Below are 22,319 nucleotides of genomic sequence, written 5' to 3' on the forward strand. Positions count from 1 at the left end.
GACACTCACCAGTGAATCTGTGACTGCACACCTTGACTGAACACATAGAGGGGTTTGGCAAATATCTGTGTGTAATGTTTAGTGCTTTATGAAACCCTCCCCTGTTTTTCTCTAAACAACTCTGAATAAAATAGCAGCCTGATTTAATCAACCCCAACCCAGCCCTTCTATGGTAAGGATTTAAAGATGCTTAAACCTAGATTGTAAGCAGATTCATTTCTGATTAGGATTAAAAAGCATCCTGAGTATTAATCCTGCATTGTTCAGTAAGCTTAAAAGAAAGGAAAATATATAGTGAAAAATTCTTCACTAACCAATCAACCAACCAACATTAGTGTCAGGATGGCTACAAAATTGCTTTCTACATGTCTGCAATAATTCAATTATCGTTTGTGCTTGCGACGGAACATGAAGCGTTGGTTACTTTGGGACAGTACTCTCCCAGCTCTCTTTGGAAACCATTTGTGCTATTAAATCATTGATTCCCAGCACTGTGCTCAGCTGACAGTCCCATACATCAGCTCATCCAGAAGAGAAGATCTATATAAGGTCTTTGAGCGGCTCTTCCCCAGCACAGGCCGCTCGTGTCTTGCCTGCGGCCAGGACATCGCTACAACACAGCACCACCTTCTTTGGTTCTATCAAGCCTCAAGGAAGGCTGGTAATTTCCATTTCCCCCCTCAACACCCAGACCTACTTTCCTTTAAAAACTCTGATCTTTGCATCCCTTTCCACCCCCTCGTACACGGCAGTTTCTATAATCATCCCCTTATATAAGAGACCCAGAACCGGGAGCGGTTATTTATCCATGTTTGCGTGCCCTGCCTTTCTCCCCAGAGAGCACCAAAATAACCCAACAGCTCCCCATTTGGTGCACGTGGGCTGGCATACCCTTGTCATCAGTGGTGCCCGCTGTCACCCTGAGAGGAGTGATGCTGGGACAGAGAGAAGGGTTCCTGCTGAAGGTATCCTACAGGGTCCTTGCTCTGGTGCTGCATTTCCAAATATTCAACTCCATGGTGTGCTACACAGCAGGTGATGGGGTACCCAGCTCTGCCAGGCCCTGGGCTTGCACAAAAGGAGGCATGCAGGGAAGCAGCAGGGAGCATCCACAGTGCCAGAGCCCCTGCAGCAGACAAACCTGCACCCACCCAGAGTAAGGCTCCTGACTTGGCCCCTGGGCAGCTTTCATTGTTGGCCTGTTTATTTTCAGGTGGCCCTGTTGCAGCATTGTGACTCAGCTGGTTTCTAACTGACCTGGCAGGTTTTTACTGCTCTTCTGTCCTGCTTGCTGGCAGAACAACAAAGTCTGGGGGATTTATGTGCCCCGACACCCACGCAGGAGCTGGGAGAGAAGCCTCCTCCCAAGGAGAGGAAGCTTTTGCAGACAGATGCCTCTGTTTGAAGTGTCCATGTGTATTTAGGCCCAGATCCATGGGAGCATGGGAGCACTCAGCCCTAGGCACATCCATACTGCTGTCACCAGGCTATGTAAAGTGAAGTGGGTATTTAAGTCTTTCCTGAGCTTAAAGCTTCAGGTTTTTGTGCTGGCAGCTCTTGTAGCCTGCAGTGTTCTAGGTTGATGATTAACAGGGCAGCTAAAGAAGAAAGTTTGCAGCATACACATATTTCTGCGGTGAAAAAGCACAGGATAACTTGTTTAATCCATTCTGGGGAAGGGCTTTTACAAGCAAACATGCATTTACCCTTTTTATTAGGCAATTCAGCTGCAAAATTTATGACCTCAGTACAGTCTTGCCCTGTGCAGAGCACCTGTAGGCAGGAGTTGCTGCAGGAGAAGTCAGTGGTGCATGGCCTATAAATGCCTGTTAGACACCGTACAGTGTGCTTGGGTTAGCAGCAGCTTCATAGGGACAGACACATCCCACATTTAGTCACTGTTTCAACCCAGCCCTTGCCTTGCCAATTTGGTTCCTGCCCAGCTCTCCACTGACTTGGTTACTTTGAGGGAAGCAGATGGGAAGTAGTGGTATTCCAGAAGGCTGGGGGAGTTTCTGATGGGCCCAGACAAGTTTGACAACAAAAGCCGAGTCCTGAAGAAATACTTTTCTTCTTTAAACAAAAAAAAAAAAAAAGGCTTGGTTTTACTGGGAAAAAGTCTCAACTTATTATTAGCATGCAGATTTTTTTGTGCAAACCAGCACCCCAGCTTGAGCTTTGTATTGGAGGATACCATCCTCCATCAGCTTTGTTCCTTGGCCAAACCATTTCTTCAGTGAGCTGCTTTAGTCTGGTGCCCTCAAAAGCTGATTGTCCCTGCCACTTCCCAGATCACCTTCCTTCCATTTCTCCCTCATTTCTGCAGAACTGAACTCCAGACTCTACAATCCAAATTAAAAGACTTAATTTTTATAACTTGTCAGCCAGACAAAATTAGTTTTGCTGATAAGGGAAATCCGCTTGTTTGCTGGAAGAGAGACGGAAAGTAGCTGTGCCAGCTTGGGGATGGTTCTGAGCCAGGACTGGAAATAGCAGCACTCAGCCTCAGAGTTCATCACTGAGCCACTTCTTCAGTAAAATCACCCAAACAATTTCCTGATGCTTCCCCAGTTCACACCTCTCTGAAATTCTTCTTCCCCCCAGCTGTTGATTTGGAAAAGTATGTCCCTTTTTCTTCTCTTCAGAAACTGCATTGCTTTACTGGCAGGCTTGAAAATGGACATTATGGTTGATTGTCTTATTCACTCATCTTCCACAGTGATGGCACACAGCAGTGATCAGTGAGTACAAGTTTTTACATTTGAAATATAAAGCTACCTGGTGTCATCATCACCTCATCTGTGTTATAATAATGCTCACTTTTCACCTGACCTTTAGAAATCAGCAGATTCAATTACTTGTAGCATTTGCTGAAGATCCTCCAGGGATCTCACCATAAATTATACTGTATTCTACAAATAGATATGACAACACTAATCAGCAAATTAAATGACAGTGATCATTCCTGCAGAGATACTTAAACATCTGATTGAGCTGGTAGGTTGGATCTATGCAGCTTCATCTTCAGCAGAGCCACTGCTCTCATGCATAGGAAATGCTGACCTTGCAAGCAGGCACCTGTAGGGCACTGAAGATGTCTGATAAAAGAAGGGAGCAAAAGCCTGATGCCTCCAAGCAAATGGACATGGGTGGATGGTGACTCCAGTTCTATCATTAATGTTTTGCTATGATTTTGGACCTATTTGACTTTACACAATTATTCCCAGACAGAGCAGGTCTGGACACTTCCTAGCACTCTTTTCCCCAGGCATGGGAGAGCCACCCCAGCAGCAAGATGCTTCCTCCCTCCAGGCAGTGATTGCCAGGTAGTCCTGGGGCTATTCCTCCTTGAGATATATTCCATAGCCTACCCAGTAGCCATTTTGCAGTGGACAGGGACTAGATCTTGTCCCACCTCTACCCTCATTGCCCTGTCCAGCTGCAGTAGAATAGTACTTGCCAAAACCCCCCATCATCAAGCTGGCTGTGTGTGACTGTGCTCCATGTGTTGCCTGCAGTGTGGTTGGATCAGAAATGCTGGGCAGGAAGGGCAGGATGCAGAACTTGGGGCTGGAAGGTGCAAAGGACCTTCTACAGGTCATGGGGCAAAGGAGACATGGCTGGGGCCAGGCTAACAGTGCAAAAGGCTGGGGAGGCCTGAGGCCAGGGCTCTGCTGGGGAGGTCAGCCAAAGGAGCCCTGAGCCATGTCCTGCACCCACAGGCAGTGTCACCTTCATTTGGCCTGGTCCTGCAGCCATTCCCTGGAAGCAGGTGCTGCACAAGGGCAGCATGGAGCCAAGAGGTGTGACTGCATCCTCCACCACAAGCTGTTATTTTGACAGCTCTATTACAGTCATATAGAAACAACTCCTGGGAAGTGTAAAGCACTATAAAAAACCAGGCAGGGAAATCATCTGTCCTGCAATATGCCAGCTTTCACTGCAGAAGAGGATGGGATGCCAATGAAGATCTGCAATGGGTTCTTCCCCTGCCTCTTTCTTTGGCCACAGTCAGTTATTGTTCACCCCAAACCGCTATTTCTCCTAAGTCTGTGTGGTTGTCACATCTGATGTTTATTTCACAGCAGCCCTCTCCCCCAGATTCATTTTTCATACAAGCATGAAGATCTCAGCCCAGCTGAGGTGAAGGGATGAGCAGCCCTTCCTCGAGCTGCCTTTCTTAGGGAAAAGCCAAAGCCACTTATATCTTTCTAAGGATTCACTAGCTGTGCTCAGAGGTAAGGTGTGGCTCTGCATCCACACAAAGCAGGGCTGATCATGGGGATACTACAGTGATTTCCTGCCCCAGGGGCCACTGGCACAAGGTCCAAGGTGCTGCTTGCTGTGCATGTCAGTGAGGGATTTGGGGAATGCAGGTGCATTTCTTGGTGTAATGGAGTGTTGGATTGTACAGACCAAGGTTTACCTCATATGAAAACCCAGCAGCCCTCAGAAGAGCATGAGACTCCTGGAGTCACCTCTGCTACAGCAAATAGAGTCGTGCACTCAGGCTGGTACGAGCAGAGCAGCCCTGCTGGGACCCCAGCCATGTTCCCACTGCTCTGCTCCTTCAGGAGCCTGCAGCAGCACCCTGGTCACCAGGAGAGGCCTTTGCTCTGCACACCTGTGGGTGCTAGGAATGCATCTTCCTAATCCAACAGCAGATACACCCAGCCACTCTAGCACCAAAAATTCAGTATAAAGTTTCTTTTTTTTTTTCCTCTTCTAATCACACATAGTACTTGGTAGCAACACCATCTGATGGCCCAGCATAAACAATCCTGCTCATTTGTGTTGCCTCGTTGGCGTTCTCCATGGATACACACACACACAAGTTTTCTCTCCGTGTGCCACTCCTCCCACCTTGGGGAAGGAAATTAGAAGTGCTGATGGAGGAGCTCCAGTCACATTTCCTTCCAGCTTCTGGTGGCATCAGCTCAACAGTGACAGTTTGTAAGGCAAAACAAATGGCTTGTGAAGTGAGTGTGTGTTATGGAGCCCTACCCAGAAGAAATGCCTGACAGGTATTTCAGAAATTCACTCTGACTTTGGTACCTTTTTGTTTGACAAGAGCTATCCCGCAAAGTTTAGCTTTCACCCTTGTTACTGCAAATTATTCCCCTGGCTGAAGTGCCTTTTCTCTTAGGCAGAACACTGCAAACTGGTGCTGTACTCCCAATCAGCATCACCCTTCTGCCAAGGGAATGCCTTCAAGGGCTTCTCTCTGCACCTGGCACTTCTTGTGGAGGAGCCCTTGCAGCAAAAGGAAAGTTTTCAGCCTGAGGAGCAACACCCAAGTGCTGCTGGCAGGAGAATCCTCACTGGCAGCTTAGAGGAGCTCTAAGTACCACCCAGACTGACATACCCACCCTCTTTCATCCCTTTACACACCAATTGTCCCTTCCTTGCCTTTTTGTCCCCATGTTTCTAAGGCAGCACCAGTCCTCTAGGGCCACAGGCTGAGCTGGAGCTTTGTGGGAGGCTCATAGTATACATTAATATTACTGTATTAATATTGTAAGAACTACAAATAATGCTTTTGCTTTCTCCCTTCCCCCTCTCCTGCATCCTCTGTCATGGATATCATGGCATTGTTCTGAACCTCTTGTGTCTGGGAATGGTTACAGGAAAAAATCAGGACAAGACAGATATTTCAGCTGTGGAACACCGAGGAGAATTTCATTTGTCATGAGCTGGAGTAATTAAAAGTGATTTTTGCATGTTTTGGATGCTGACTTCGGTCAGAGCATGAGCTGTGCAAAACGCTTATTTTTATAGTTTTGACGTAAATCATGGAATGTTTTCTTTCTTAATTTGGAACACTTGCCCCAAATGTTCCAAGTCTCTGTAGATAAGTCCAGGCTCTTTTCTTCCTGACAACATCCATCCATCCATTGAAGTCCCAGGGTTGACTGCCCAAGCTGTTTAGCTGGACTGAACACAGGACAGGCATCTTTTAAAAGTGGTAACTTCCAACAGTCTTCACAGACCACTGATTCCAAGTAAGATGCACAGTTTTGCTGTCTAAAATCTGCCTTCTTCTTTGCAGAAGTGCCATGGGTCATTTGCTTAATAAAATAAACCCAGCCTCCTCCCCCAAGCCCGGCACATACACAAAAATAATTTCCTTGGTTATATTTTTCTCTGGGGATGTTTAAACTGTCAGCTTTGCTGAGCTGCATTCTCCCTTCTCATTCTTTCTCATGGGTGATGTCTTGTCACAGGGGACTCGGTGCAAAGTCACATTTTGAAATTTTCCAGAGGATTTAATATTAATGCATGTATAAAAGACTTGCAAAATCTTTCTCTTTTGAAATGATCATATGCTATCAATAGTTGCTAGAGCTGGAGTTGTTCAGCTTTGCAAATAGTTGGAAATATAAGAAGCCAACACTTCTGATCCCAGGGTTACATGGATGTATCATTTTTCAGATCAGTCACTGTCTCAGGGTATGGGCACATGATCATTGCTCACTCACACTGAGATCCATTTGAAATTATCCCACATGATTGGAATCAGTGTTGAACGAGGAGCTGTCTGTTTCCAGTTGTATCTTCTCTTATCCATGGAAAGTCCTGCTTGGCCAACAACAATAAACTCTTGGGAATGATCGCACACATCCTGAAACCTCTACCAGTGAACGTGGGAAAAGCAGAAGCTTTAGTTTTGTTTGAACCTAGGACACTGGCTAAGAATCAGTTACTGTAATGGATAGCAATGCAGAGATGTCAGCCCACAGGGCCTGTCTCACATGGATACACATTTGGGAGTTTCTCACATTTGCAATTTCAGCTGTCATCCTCTGCAGCCACCCACAGCCAGAAGTAGCGGTGCGAGATCACCGCCAACACCCTCACACTGGCACTTGGGCTCAGTGTTTAATGTCCATGATAACCCAGCAGTTAAAATCCATGGCAATTCAACCTCAAAACACTTGAAATGATTAATAATTAAAAGCTGCCTAGATAGGAATGTAACAGGCCAAAATGTTGGCTAGCACAGGCAGCTTGGCACAACGATTTGCATTACAGCCTTTTCATCAGTTACAATAAATGAGTGTGGTAGAAGTCTCCTCCACTATTAAATTAATATGGCTTTTTTTTTTGGCTCACATATGGCAGAAATATCCTTGTGGCAGTAGGAAGGGTCTTGGCAGACCTGTGCCTAAACTGTGTGTTGATGCCTTGCCTTACAAGTCTCCTGTAGGGAGAGCAGGGATTTAGCCCGGGTGCAGCCACCGTGATCACGAGTGCCTGGCTGTCAGCGTGCCTGGATGGGCTCCATCTGCAATCAAAGGCACAGTGTGGCTCCCATAGAAAGCTGCCTGGGAAATGGAGGGGTTGCATTGTAAGACGAGTCCCAATCCCGCTGTAACTTGTGGCAAATTGCAGTTTTGCCAGGAAAAGCAGGATCAGGCGCTGTTGGCTGATGCCTGTATTTCTGCTGGTAAGGAATGCTAGCCAGAAAACCCAAAATGGTTGTGTAGAAACATCCTCTGACTGGTTCCCCCCCCCATTTTATATAAATACTGCATGCTTTAAATCAATTACCTGTCTTCTATAGCTCCCTGTGTTGGTGGTTTTGCAGCCTTCACTGATTTGGGGTTGCTAACTCTGATTTTACTGCAGGTGCTATAATGTTGATTGATTTTTTTGCAAGTATCATCTCCTTGAGTTATGTGAAAACAGTTTCCCTTTCACAGCTCACAATGGTCCCACATCTGCTGCTGGTCAAGGAAGGTTGCAAGCATGCAACTGGTAACTGCTGTAGGCACCAGAAATATTAGTGGGGATAATTCTTATAATTACAAATGAAAATGAAGCTTTTATTTAAGGGAGGCCTTATGAATGTCCCAGCTTAGGTTTTGAGTGGGTGGTAGTACGGAGGAAGAAACCACCTCCTGTCCTACTGGACACCAGTGCTCCATCACCCTGCAGTGTACAAGTCTGATTTACACCATACTGACAGACTCAGCATCCCTACAAACCTGGTCCCAATTCTGAGGCCTGAAATAAGAAATTAATTTGAGTGCCTGATATTGAATTCTGATCCTCCAACCCTTGCATTTGTCCCTGCATCCCCACCATCTGCATCCACGATGCTGCTGGGTTGCTGGAAGACGACGTGGTTTGGACCAGATCCTCTCCTGGCTCAGGGCAAGCACAGCATTATTTTCATTCCACTATCTGAAGGAGGCAGATCTGGTGGCAATTTAAGAATCATACATTATCACAGGCTATGAAAAGAATAATTTATGCCCTTGAGCATTTCTCAGATCTTTCAGCAAAATCAGACATCTAAAGGAAAATCTGGTTCTTTGGAGAGCCTCAGGGATGAGTAATGCACCCAAGAGGAGTTGGGGTTCAGACAAGGAGGGATTAGCATGCTCCACCAGTGTGGTTTTGTCCTCTCAGACACACTCAGGCACATCGTGTTTCCTTGTTTCATAACAGCCATCTGGATGTGAAAATGGGAAGATGGGAGCTTGTTCTGTGGCTCTGGTTTGTCTTCCCATGGGCCACACGTCCCCTTCTGCAGAGGGCTGAGGGCTGCCTTTTGTGCTGGGAGCTTGCACCACTCCTGCTTCCCTCTGACACACAGTGCCACAGGCTGCAACAGGCCTTGGGGCCTGGAGCTCTGAAAGAGGGGAAACAGCCCAGGAACACCTCACCAGTGTGATCACAACCATTCAGAATGCTTTTGTGCTGGGCTGGAACCTGCTGCTCTGCTGGGCATTCATCAAGCAGTCCATGTATAAAATTCCCAGTGCTCCCCCAGGATCTTGTTGCCTTCACAGAAGGAGTCACTGAAATAACTTTGCTTCTGTTGGCATTCACCTTCTGCTAGGATAACCTCTCCCCCCTAAAAAGCAACCCCAAACTGCCCATTAATTGCTACAGCACTGACAATTCCTCCAGCAATGGAGGGATCTATCTGCAGCTCCTTGAGCGTGTGACACTGGGCAGTCTCCATTACACAGCTGACCTAAGGCAAATCCCAGATGATCTAATTATTAAAAAATAAAATAAACACCCCCTCTCCCTCCCTGCCTTACAGGAACAATACCACCCTGAATTTGTGTGAATGCAGGCTTTCCAGTTCATCTCCCTCACTGAATATTTGATAGTTCATTTAAAAGAAAGAAAAAAAAAAACAAACAGAGCAGAGGGTTCCCTCGTGGAATGTAAGACCTCCAAAGGACTTTTGGCAGCATCTGGAGATATTATTAAGTTTTCAGACTAGGTATGCATAGCAGAATAATTAGGTCCCCTGAAGAGACCCCAGTAATTGATGGAATTTTATGATATCTATTATGAAAGTATGAAACGGCTCTTCATAAAAACACTATTGGATTTTTCACTCTTTATTCCACATAGGCTAAAATCAATATTAACACCTGGCTACTGAATTCTGACACTTGAAGAAGTTTGTGGCACAAAGAGCTCACAACACTGGGTACTAATTGCTTTGGAGTTAACAGGGGATCAAGAGCACTGTGCTGTGTGCATTGGATTAGACAGACTGCTCAAGAAACACCCTTTGAGTTTCTTTAAGAAATATTGAAGAACTTGCCTTCTGGAACAAAAAGCTGCAAGTGTTATTTTGTGGAGCTGGCCCTTTACTTTTGGCAGTGCTCCAGAGTGCTGAGAAACCAAGTGAGCAGGGAAGAAACAGGATGTGCAGTGTGCATCGGCATTGCAAGCAGAGATCAAACATCAGACAGTTCTCCTGCATTTCGGGACTGAGCTGGAAACAGCCACGCAGGCAGAGGCACGAGTGGGATGTGGATCTGCCCAGGCTGCCCTGGCTCCCTGCTGGTGCCTGCCAGGCTGCTGCAGAGCGGCAGCTAGTGCCAGCAGATGGCAAGGGCTGGGAGAGGAACGTGCGGCCCGAGGGAGGCACCAACCTGCAGCAGCCATCGTTTGTGCAGAAACAATCCCCTCACTTCACATGCAGCTCAGGTGCTGGGTTTCATACAACTGTTTTAAGGTAGAGCTGTGTTTTGACAAAGAGGGCTTTGCTGCAGCGATCTCAGTGAATGTGGAGAAAAGAGGTGTTTAACTCTGTTAGCTCCATGAAGCAAGACAATGATAATTGTGTCAAATTCACCTTAATGCATACTGAAGCAGGGCCAGGTAAACTACAAGATTTTTACCACTGTGTGCTGCACGTTTTACTACCAGCAAATGCCTGTGCCTGTGCCCTGGACCCCTTCTGGCACCACTGGCATCCCCTGGCCACAGCCAGTCCCACTATGAGGTGAGGAGTTGCAGCTTTCCTCCAATAGCTGAGAACAGCAGCATTTCCATGGAGAGCCAGATAATTTCCCTCTCATTAGTTACCTTGACTCAAGAAAGTTATCACAGCTCCCCAGTCTGTCACTGGTCTGAGGGAACAGAAATTTAAAAGAGATACAGGTTTTAAATTATGGCAATAGAAAACAGTTGCTTTTTATGGAAAGGGAGAACAAATGCCCAAAGCTGGATTTCCCTGGGGAAAGCAGAGCAATTATTTTCTTGCTACCAAGGCAATACCAGGGTGTTTTCTTCCTATTTCTAGACCCCTAATATAATAAAAGGAGCTAACAGCAGCAAGATGTAGGAGCCACGCACTGGTGAACACTCTCATGCACCCAGCTAAATCAGGTCCTGTGCCACAGAGGCAGCACAGGGTTTCTCAACTGCAGAGCACAGGCTGGGCTGCCACAGCCCAGTGGCATTTCATGGCACCACTCCACATGTGGCACCAGCACAGGTGACACAGGACAGCCTGTGCCACTCTGCACCATCCCCAGCCCTGCCCGGGGGTCCCCACCCCAGCACTCGCACAGGTGCAGGAAAACCTCTCCTGGGAAGCAGGGAAGGACTGCTCTCCCTCCCCTCCTCTCCAGCCGGGCCTGGCAGCTGCTGCAGGTCTCTGAGCACGGCACAGAACACAGCAGTGGCATGAAGGGCTCTGTGGTCACTTGCAGCCCATAGATCAGGGCAGCAAACAGCCCTGCTGAGGGCCAGGCTGCAGTCTGGGGCTGCACCATCAGAGGGAGGCTCTGTGGCGGCAAAGCAAAGGCAGAGGGTAACATTTACTTACTGAGAGGAACACAGGCTCTTTCCTACTTGTACAGGTCCCTTCCCATCAGAGGGTAATATTTACTTACTGAGAGGAACACAGGCTCTTTCCTACTTGTCCAGGTCCCTTCCCATCAGGAGAGGCTTTTCCCCCAGCTCAGGAAGGAGCTCTCTGCAGAGATCCCTGCACTGGGATGGGGATGTGCACGCCACACCACGGCTCTGTCTCAGCTGCTCCCCGAGGCTGCACTCTGTGAGTCAGAGATGATCTTAGCACAGGCTGCACAGCGGGCTCTGCCCCCCGCCAGGGACTTCATCTGCTCTGCTCAGCTGGTGGCGAGCTGCAAGAGCACTTGGCTTCAGTTTATTTATTGCTGAGGGCTCCTGGGATGCCACAGTTTGGCTGATTTACACCCTTGCAGAGAGGTGACTCGTTTTCTGGGAGACATCCCACATGGTGAATCACCATTCAGGGTTACTTTACTGACCCTGGCAATTAAGAGGACATTAGAAAGCCTTTCCGAGGGGAATCTCAGCCTTGGGGTGATCATATGTGAAAGTGCCCTCCTGGGGAAAAACCCTTGAAGTAAAGAACATTATACTAAAAGCAATAGATCATAAGGCCATGAGATGCTGTGAGATCATCTGGTCTGGCCTGTCCATCACAGTCCACTCTGCTGCACCACATGGTGCAAGTAGCTGCTCTGGCACCATCCCATGCAGTGCATCATCCCCTCTTCCTGTCAGTGCTTGCAATCCATCATGTCTCTGCTCTGTGTATGCAGAAAGGAAATAAAGAAGGTGATGAGTGAAACAGCTGGGGCAGTGGAACAGAAGTACAGGTGCTGTCATTTGTTGAGACAGTTTATTGGTATGGCTGGAAATCACGTCCCAGCTCTCCTGCAAAAGCCTTACTGTAAACCAACACATTTTCTTACCAATTCATTGGCTCCTGCACACTGCTTTTTGTTTCCCATCGTTTCAGAGTTGCTGCAAATGCTCATTGTGCTGGCATGGGCAGGGGCTGGAAGCACAGACATGTGCGATTTCTTGTTCTTGGTGTGAACACAAAAGCTTGCAGGGAAATTTCCCTGCCTTCTCCTGGCACTGCCCCTCCTGTCAGCAAAGGCTCAGGGTATGGTCTCCTGAGTCAACTGAGGCTCTCGAGTCAATGAACGGAGAAAACTGCTCTTGTGTTAAGAAATTTTTATTTGTCCTTTGGATCTGTAATGTAAGCACATAAAATTACAAGTGGAAGAAACATCATGCCACAAAATTGCATAGAATTTTTACAAAAATGTGAATTATGCCTCTGAAACAATCATAGATTGAGGAACCGAAAAAATATGTACATGTTAACTGGAATATTTCATCCTACTCTGAAAGCAAATCATCAAGGACTAATCAATCACAGACACTATTAATACAATGTACAAGAGCAACACTGATTTCAAAGAAAGGCAAGCAATGATGTCCCTTTAGTTATCTGTCAGTGAATGTTTAGCTAATACATGAGCATTAATTAACATAATTATGAACATGTTAAGTCTAAAATGTCTGGCCTTCATTAGAATTTTTAAAATTCTGTTTATACTGCCAAAACCAAGCTATTTTCAGTAGTGTAAAGATATCTGAAGTGCACGACCTAGTTTAATATAGACAGCTCTATTCTATACAGCAGAAAGTCCACAATACAGCATTTCCACACATTCAACACGGAACAAGGCAAATACATAAAAGGCACAAGACTTGCACATCATAAAGACCCTTTTGTCATTATCTTACTCTAGTTCAAGTAATATCAATATTAAATGATATCAGTTTCACTGAAATAGTTTGAACGATGCAAGATGTACAGGATCACACACTACCTTACACCTGCAGAAAGTGGCACTGTACAGATATAAAAAAATGTGAGTACAGGAAATGGTCAAATACAAACGTACTGTAAAATGACTACAGCTGATAGTATATTTAACCCAACCAGTCTATTTATTTCTTATTAAATATAAATAAAAGGTTAACTGGCATTTGCCCGAGTTTCTCTGAGGACTGTGTGAAGTCCTGGCTCCCCTGCAGTGCTCGGGAACGTCGCGCCGAGGTTCAGAGGAGCCAGGACTGTCCCAAAAAGCCTGCGCTGTACAACGGTTCTGTAATGCAATAGCTTCAGTTTTAGTATGAACACTGCTATCAGTTTATTCTCGTAATAATTTAGACAACACGTCATTTTAACTTTATAAAATGCAGCATTAAATCTCGACTCTACATTTTCAATGAGTGATTAAGATTGATTTCAAAGTGCAAAACTAGGATTAGCAGAGGAGTCACCTTTCCTAGCGTTAAGATGAAAGTCAGATTTTTGAATTTCATGTGCACTGATTTCATCATCATAAACCAGAACAATTTAATTCAAAATATGATCTCCAAACAATGTGCAATTTTTCTTTCTTTCTGCTCTAAGTTTAAAAAGGAAACATCAAAATACTGTTTGTTTTCCAAGATTTGAACTTATATATATATACACCATTATTTAACTGAAAACTTAAGCTTGATTTGTATTTTATTGCTTAAATTTAAATAAAATAAGTTACTTTAAGTACTAAACTCCTGAGGGAATGGAAGTAAGGTAACTCAACTGTTATGATGTGTTAAAATGCCTCCCTATTAACTGATTGCTTTCTCTGATTGCCGTGTAGCCCTAGGTAAGGCCCTGATCTTGCAAAGGTGGGTGTGAATGTTATTCCCAGCCCAGCCCCCAGCCCAGTGGGCAGGAGAACACAACTCTGCAGGACCAAGTGTCTCCAGGCCAGCCTGGGGCTTCTGGGCGGGATTCTCCCTTGCCCCAAGGCACCTCCACCAGCGGGGAAGGATCGTGCACTGGCCCAGCTACAATCCCAATTGTCTGAGGTGGTTTGTGACTCTGATTTCTGCTGGGGGGGAATCCACAGAACAGCATTTCTTTACCTTTTCAAATATCCTGACTTTCACAATGTGTCTCTGTCATCTAATAGAAATTTCCCAGAATGTGCTGTTGCTTCTCTCATGCATATCATACAGTACACTAACTTTGATTGTTCTTATTTTAACAAGTCAGTTAAACAGATTAATATACATTTTTAAATAACAGTGGTCAGGTTTTTATACTTTGCTTTTAAATTTTAGACCTTAGTAAAACTGAACCTCAGTCTTAAAAATAATGGAAGATTCTGTTAGATTTCAAATACTGTAGTCCTAAACATTTTATAATCCTATCAAATTCAGTAAGCTTAAAATATGATACTTAAAATCAATACTTTCGAGTCTGCAAAATATATATCAAATTTATATTCTAAAACTACTTTGATTTACACCACTAACACCACAAAAAGAATTCTATGATTCCATGATTATTCTATAGCAGTATAACCCAGATGTTAGCTCTCGGAAAGATTCTCCCTACTCACGGATCCCTGAAACATTTCATTTGGCCAAGAGACCACATCAACTTCAAATAGCAACATGCTGTGTGTGTATATAGACAGATGTGTGTGCACATACAGCTATATATATATATAAAAATGTATATATATACAAACATATATGCACTCACACGGTGTAGCAAACAGACAGACACAGATACCGACAATCTCCACGCGGGTTCTTCTCTCCCTTTTCCTCTCGTCCCCACAGTTCCAAGAATTTTCAGCAGCAAATATATGTCTCTCCATGGGATAAACATAATATCAAGACAGCAAGCCACCAGTGCTTGCAGAGCTAAAAAGGATCCAAGGTTTCAGTGCAAATGTAAAAGGATGGTACAGCTGTCAAGGTGCAGTTATAAAGAAGGAAACAAATATGATTAAGTACTGTTGTAATATTCGCCAGGATCTCTATTAGTTTGGAGCACTTTGCTCTGGCACTCCAAAAGGAAATCTGCACACACTTTTCTCTGTACAATACACTGGTCTTCATTAAACATTCTTAACAGTGAACATGGCCAGAAAATTACCCACTGTAAACTGGCCAAAAAAAAAAAAAAAAAAAGAAGAAGAAAAATAAAGAGAAGAGGGAGGTTAACATATTAATTTTCCCATTACAACTGCACTAAGCTTTAGAACAATAATCAGATGAAGAATGAGAATGAAGACCTTTGCAGAATACTTTTTATAAAATGTTCCTTTGGGGAAATGTGCACTTGAATGCAGATTCCTCCTGCCTCCCAGGAGCTCCGGCGCAGCTCACCCCGGCAGAGCGGAGACGGGCAGTTGGGAATGGTGCGCCCGCTGCACTGATTGTTTCTTGGGCAGTTAAAAAGTAGTATCAAACACTTTTTCTTGGTTATCTTCTTCCAATTCCTCCTCACTTTGTGGAGGTTTATGATTTGATTTTCCACTGTCAGAGGCCAGGGAAGAGGGGGCAGAACTGTGGTCTCCATCCTCACTGATTTTCCCTTTCATGGCTTCCTGTACGAACTCCAGAATTTCCAAAGGCAGTCTTTTGAATTTGTCTTGATATTCCTGATCAAGTTCCACCTGCAACTACAACAAAAGAGACAAGCTGTCTTCAGGTGTGTCTGATGTGACCAGTGTTAGCGGATGGGGAAAGAACCACACCAGGCAGGAGGGGCATTAACAAGGCATTTTTGCACAATTCAAGACCGTACTCCCTTCTTTCCCGTATTAGCACCACACATCCAAAGTGCCTATCAATTTCCATGCAGTCATTGCAAAGCTGGAGGAACGTGCAGTCATAAGGCTGGTTTTGGGTACCATCCTTGGGTACCCAAATCCTTCAAATTCATGTGGATTTAACTGTAGTGGTGTCCATACTCCCACTGGCTTTGACAAGACCCCGTTCAGGTGCAGTATGGATCACGGATAAGCCTTTGAAAGAGCAAGGCCTTCATTGAGCTTCAGGTAGTTAATCACACATCAAACACACCACAAACGTTGCTCTGAGAACAATAAAACAACTTGTGCCAGATTTCTTGGGTTGGAGAAACCATTAGGAAAAAGTCAGTTGTCAAAGGGAGTCAGAGAGGGAGGGAAAACAAATTACATTTCTTAGGGCTGGATCATGGAAAGTTACATTATCGGATTAATGCAGAATGTGTCTTGGACATTACTGGGGAAAAAGTGTCATATCATCAACAGGATGCAAAAGGCATGCAGAAAGAAATCTGGCTATCAGTCTTCAGGAAGCAGTGGGTCCTTTCCCAGTATTTATTAGTACAGCCTTTGTTTTTAGTGCCCATATTAGGATCTGCATGATCCATTATTTGAAAAACATTAATGTGTATCAAAGTTTCAACTGAAGACAAAGCCAATTTTTTCATCATGACCAATATGAGCACAGCAGGAAGCAAAAGGGGTGAGTTCCAAAGCCAGACCCGCTCCATCTGTCCGTCCATCCATCCATCCATCTACCCACCTTCTTAAAAAGAGGAAGTCAGGTTCTGCTAACTGTAGCTGCAGCAGTTTTGCAATGGTTTCTTAGGCAATTGTGTTTTCAGGTAAGTATTTTCCCAGGATTTCCAGGACAAAGGTGCTAGGAATTCTGATCCTTCAGCTCTAGGCCTGAGTCTGTCCTGTGCAGTTTCAGGTCTCCTCCACCCCACTGCAACAGCTCTCAACAGGCAATGCAAATTTTCACCTGAACTTTAGGTCCTATCCTAGGCTTCCCATTCTTGACCTGTCCACACACACCATGTGCCTCTATCACTGCCCCTCCCTCTGAGCCCTTCCAATCCCATTCCCCATGCTTCTGTCCTGGTTTTCATCCTGCATCTCTGACTTTATTTTTGTGAGGCCTCTTCTCCTTTCTCCTGATGTGCAAATCAATGTCCTTAGCTCACCCGGTCTAGTTCTACATTCCTTAATTAGACAAATTCTGCTGCTTTTCTTCCTCAAGATCTAAGATCTGTTCTTTTTCCTTTTGGTTTCCCTGCTAAAGCTCTCTTCCTGCCTTCTTTCTGGCAATTCTCCTGATGTCCTGGCCTCTGTTTTCCACCTCAGATAAAACCAAGTCTGAGGCACAAACGGTTCCATTAAAACACATCCTATGTCTAAAATACATATTTTTATCAGCTAGAAGTATATAGTTGTCACTGTGGTAGTTAATCATTATCATAACACCCTTCTTCTTTTCCTGCACCCCTTCATTTTCTGGCTATATGTCTAGATACAAATTTTCTGAAGGGATCCTCCTTTTGTCTCCATTTTGCAAACACTTCCACAAGTACAGGCATCATCAGAGGAACAGTGCCATGGGGTGGCTGGTGGAGAAAACTGGAATGATCCTCCCTCTCTGCCCTGCTCACCACAGCCCCAGGAGTGACTCCTGCTGCCCAGGGAGCTCCTCAGCCCCCATGATATCACATCCACACTGCTGGAGTGTCGGCAGCACGGACTCACTGGCTCACACTGCAAAACCAAAGATTCAATCCTGGGCAAAAGATTAAGTTCTGCCTTCATGGTGCTTGGGGTTACAGTTCATGGCTAAATACCTGCCCTGCTAAAAGCACAGGAGTGTCCAAGCCAGAGATGGGCTGCTGCATTCCCCCACCTCACTGTCACACATGGCATTTGTGGATTTTGGGCACCTCAGGTACGGAAGAAGGTGTGCAGTATCATAAGTCAGGGAAAATGCTCCTGGCTCTCAACTTCCTTCAGAACTTTGATTTGCTTAATTAGGTTTAAAAGCAAAGGAAATATTTGAAGTCCCTCAGAAAGTGAACATTATGTGAACCCAGTGCAGCCATAAGCATGTTGTTAGGTAATGATTGCATCCAATATTCTCTTGAAGCACCTCCAGTGGCTAATCCCCCCTAAGCTGAGTGCTTAATAGAAATGACATGGATCTGGAGCCACCTCTCTGTCTCCAGAGACAGTCTGTAGAGATATCTAATCATGAGAAGGTTGAAGTTAGTTGAGAAGGAGCAGCCAGCAGACAAGGAGGGTTGATTAAACTGCATCAGTAAAAATTAGTTTTGTTTTTGACTCCAAAGGCTCTGTCAGTTCTCCCCCTTGCTCAGGGTCTGACAAGCCCCTCAGATCCCATCCATTCTCTGGCCCCTGAGCTACCACACAAGGCTAAAGAAACAAGTTGCCTGCTTAACACCAGCTGGCCTAAAGAAATGCAGCTGTTTTTCTCTTAAAAAGCCTGTGTTGCTCTGTCTATTCTGTAGCTTCACAGGGACGTTGCAGTTCATGGCAATGAATGGAGAGCTGCCCTCCCAGCAGCAGCAGCAGCCACACACAGCTCTCATTTGGCTGGCTGATGGCAAGACAAGGTGCCACGTTAGTGTGTGAGTAAAAACCTCTCTGCTCCACCAGCAGCTCACCAGGCTCCACCCAGGGGCCCTTCCTGCTCACTTTGCTGTTCCCTTGGGCTGCTTCCCATCACAAGTCCACCTACCCCAATTTCTCTGCTCCCCAGCTACTAAACAAGGTGACCTACACTTGCTGTTAGGATTCTGGAGTCAGACAAGGGGGAGGAATGAGACTGGCAGATCATTATCTGGACCACTGTCCTCATTACCATGTAACAACCTTCTTCCTTCTGTTAGCTCACTGCCTGCCCTCTTACAGATCCTCTGTCCTCTCCTTAAGCCACAACAAAAACAACACAAATGTCACCCCCGTGTGGCTTTAGTGTCCCACAGTTGGACACTATTTCTTGTTCAGGTAGATCTCACTCCCTTGTACTTTACTGATAGGCAGGGAAGTTAAAACTTTAAAATGCAGAGCCATCATTAGGTGTTGGCAACTGGGTCCTTGGGGACAGGAGATGAATGTGTTAGTCCCTCTTGATGGCTGTGGCCAGAAGCTCTTCAATGTGTGCTTCCACCTCCTGCCTTTTATATTTTTACCCAATAGTGCAAGTTAAAAAATGCCAGCTGATGCTCACCTCAGCTTTACACAAAATCTGCCCTGGACAAACAGCACACACCTCAAATGCAGCCAACAGAGCCCTGAGCTGAGGGACAGGGCACCAGCAGGGCTCTACAGGTGAGCAGAGCTCCTGGTGGCCAGCCAGCTGCCCAGCTCCCTCCCAGTTCAAAGGGCTCTTCAGCATCCTTGGCTGCAACTGCTTCCCAAAAAGAGCCACCGGTCAGGGAAGGGCCTTGCAGCCCTTCCTTGGAATGTGGGAGGGGACAATGATTGGGGTTGTTCAGCTTAAAGCAAGGGAAACACGCTCAGGAAAGGAAACAGATGGTATGACTAAAACTATTTACATTCATCTTTGTACCTAGCTGTTATTATTAGAACTCCCAAATGAGCAGCACTAGAAGCAGTGACTGTGATCAATAAAGGATTGTCTGCAGCAGCAGAGGCTGTGGGCTCAGATGCTCCTGACCCAGCCCCTGCAGACTCCTGCGTGCCTGCCAGGGGATCAAATGAATCCCTGTTTGCCGCAGAGCCCAAAGAGGGCACTCATGTGGGACAGGGACAGGGACAGAGGTGGGCAGAGCTGGCCCACAGCTCCCACCTCGCCCCCTGCTGCAGCCCAGCGGCCCAAGGGAAAGGGGAACTGGGGAGAGGCACATGCAGCCCTTCCTGCAGCCCCTGGGAACCGCTGGGTGTGACACCCTGCTGCCCTCCCTGCACCCTGGGAGCAAGTGGCCTTTCAGGGGCCCCCGTGTTTGCCCTTCTCCTTGTCCCCACACGCCTGGGACCTGGCAGCATCCTTGTGCTGCCCGCACAGCCCAGCTGGTGCAAAGCCAGCCCACCCACCCTGCCACTCCCTCTGCTCACACACCTTCTTAAATGTACCTGCAGCTCAGGAATGACCCAAGGGTCACTGCTGGGAAAGCATCTCCAGAATCACTCTTCAGCCAAAAACATTTTGAGAAAGTTATGTGTGAAATACAACCAATTTCAGTTACGTGTGAAATACACATTGGTGAAAATCCCACCAAAACACAGTTTTGTTGAAACAAAAACATTAATTATGGCCATATTTGGTTTGAGAAATTTCTCCCACTGCAAGGATTTAATATGACTCCAAATAAGTCACTTTTTTAAGTCTCAGGTTTTTCCATTCCACTGGGAATTTTTCTCTAAGGGCAGATTTTTGAGTTTGGTGTTTCTGTTCTATCTCCTTTTAAATTTATCTTATTTTGTTTTTCCTGATGACTTTCTTTCCCTGAATGATGCAGTGAATTATGAATGGAAAATTATTCAAATATCCTGGCTCAACAATTTAGGTAAAAATAGACTCTGAGGACTAAATAGTTCAGTATCTCCAACAATCTCTGACATTTCCAACAGTAAACTCTTTATGCTTAAGATTTTTTCACAATTTTTGAGTTAAGATTTCAAATGTGAGACATTTTAAAGTTGTGTTATTTCTCCTTGAGGCAGAGTGCAGCAAAATATATGAAAAACTTACTCTTGGTATTTGATTGTTGCATTTACTCACAGTTGAAATGTGGTACTCATTTGTATCCATAATTACCCTGGCACTGCCCACATGCAGGATATTATTTAATTCCACATAGACAGTGCCTGTGCTTTTTGTTTTATTGATGAGAAACTCAAGTGCATTTGTTTCTTCTGTGCAATTTCAGCAGAATGTATTTTGACAACAGGCTGTAAGCAGCCACTGCTCCATTTCTAATCAAAGGGGGGCTGCAGCCTCTGCAGGGAATTTCTGTTCAGCAGAGCTCCCATCTTCCTTATCACGTGCCATGGGAAATGTTTATTTTGCTAACACCAGCACCACTGATATTTTCAGTGGTCAGTGTTGCCATATTGCAACAGCAACACTGGGCTGGGATTGGGGCCCCTTTCTCACTCCTCCCCTTCTTCTCTAAATCTGCTAAAGCTACAAATACTTATTTTTCTTCCTGCAAATATTTGACCCATGTGCCTTAAGATACTTTTAAATAGAGGATTTGGGGCTTTTAAGCCTGCATCAGACAACAAATATGCATAATGTCAGCGACCTCAATTTAGCTTCCAAAATAGCACATGGAGGACTCCCAGATACAGGGTACAGAGAGCAAGAAGGCTGCTGTTCCTCTGCTTTTCATTTGCAGAGCTTACTTAATTAGAAAGCCATTCTGGAGGGATACAGCATTAAAAGACATATGAGTACAAGAACTGTTAAAAGCAGATGGAGGCTCAGTAACAGGGAGAGTGAAATTGAGGAACAGAGCTCAGGGATCAAGTGATTTATAGGCAGCAATTTTTGTTTAATTGGAAACAGTAGGAGTTCCTTATTAAGGACCATGTTATTCCCTCCACTAAGCAGATTTCTGCTGGGAAGGCAAAGGAGTAAGCACAGCTCAGATGTCCTCATGCCTCCAGGCCACAGTCCCTGTGCAGCACCAGAATGGCCCTAAGGCAGCAGCTGGCAGCAGCAGGTTCTGGGGAAGGAGTTACCTCTGCATGCGCAGAGAGCACCTAAAGGCTCCCTTTGCTCCCAGTGACACCAGGGAAGTGCCAACCATGGTAACATTTGGGCCTCATACAGCTCAAGGACACCGCTGCTAACCCTGAGCTGAAACTAGTCAGGTAGAGAGGGTTTTCTCTCAGGAGATGTGGGAGTGTGGAACCATCAAGGGGAGCCTGAGGGCACTTGGCAGCTGAGGTGGCACCAGGTGAAGAGCAGCAGGAAATGCCTTCATGCTGTCTGGAAAGCTCCTGTTGATGAGTCCTGTCCTCAGACAAGGACATCTCTGCATTTCCAACAGTGGTAACTTTGCAGACCATGAGACACCAGGCACACCAATCCCCAAGTCCTTCTCTGCCTCCCTGCCTGAAGGAGATGCTCCCCATGTGCTTCACACAAGGCTGCCCTCAGCACCCCCCGGTGTCCATGCTGCTTCCCTGGGAGCAGGGCTGCTGGCTCAGCCCCAGCTCTGCCTGCTCCCCTCTGCCCCCGTGCCCACAGGCTGCACAGAAACCAGCAGCAGGCACGGCAGGGGCCAGGCAGGGCTGACACATGCCCTGGCACCTGCCCTTGCACAGCCACTGCCCCCCTTATGTGCCATGCTGCAGCTCAGGGGCTCTGCCTCCCCGGCTACACCAGCCCCAGATGAATGAGTCCCTCTGGTATCTGCTGTGCCAAGGCACCAGACTGTCACCTGGGGCCTCCACCAATCTGTGCCTCTGCCAACTGCAACCTCCATTAAACCAGTGGCACCCGGCTCCTGGATTCTTGTCTTTATAATGCAGCTCATAGCCACCTTTGTGTAGTAAACCAACATTTGCTCCAATAACTGATTAAAAATAAATGTCTGGGGCATCTGACTCACTTTCTCTTTA

At 45.9% G+C, this 22,319-nt stretch overlaps 1 protein-coding gene across 3 annotated transcripts in view; it reads right to left on the bottom strand.

Annotated features, from left to right (window-relative positions):
- Positions 1-12,258: 12,258 nt before the first annotated feature.
- The window catches only part of PLCB1 (phospholipase C beta 1), a 330,038-nt gene continuing 319,977 nt past the window's right edge, over positions 12,259-22,319 (bottom strand). Inside the window, exon 32 of one of the 3 annotated variants that reach the window (XM_036380013.2) lies at positions 12,259-15,584. In XM_036380013.2, coding sequence (XP_036235906.1) covers positions 15,354-15,584 — 231 coding nt within the window. In that variant the 3' untranslated portion in view covers positions 12,259-15,353. The remainder of the gene's footprint in view (positions 15,585-22,319) is intronic. The other 2 variants (XM_036380015.2, XM_036380016.2) reach the window with 2 other exon arrangements.

This window comes from Molothrus ater, chromosome 3 (genome assembly GCF_012460135.2).
Source record: "Molothrus ater isolate BHLD 08-10-18 breed brown headed cowbird chromosome 3, BPBGC_Mater_1.1, whole genome shotgun sequence".
NCBI lineage: Eukaryota > Metazoa > Chordata > Aves > Passeriformes > Icteridae > Molothrus > Molothrus ater.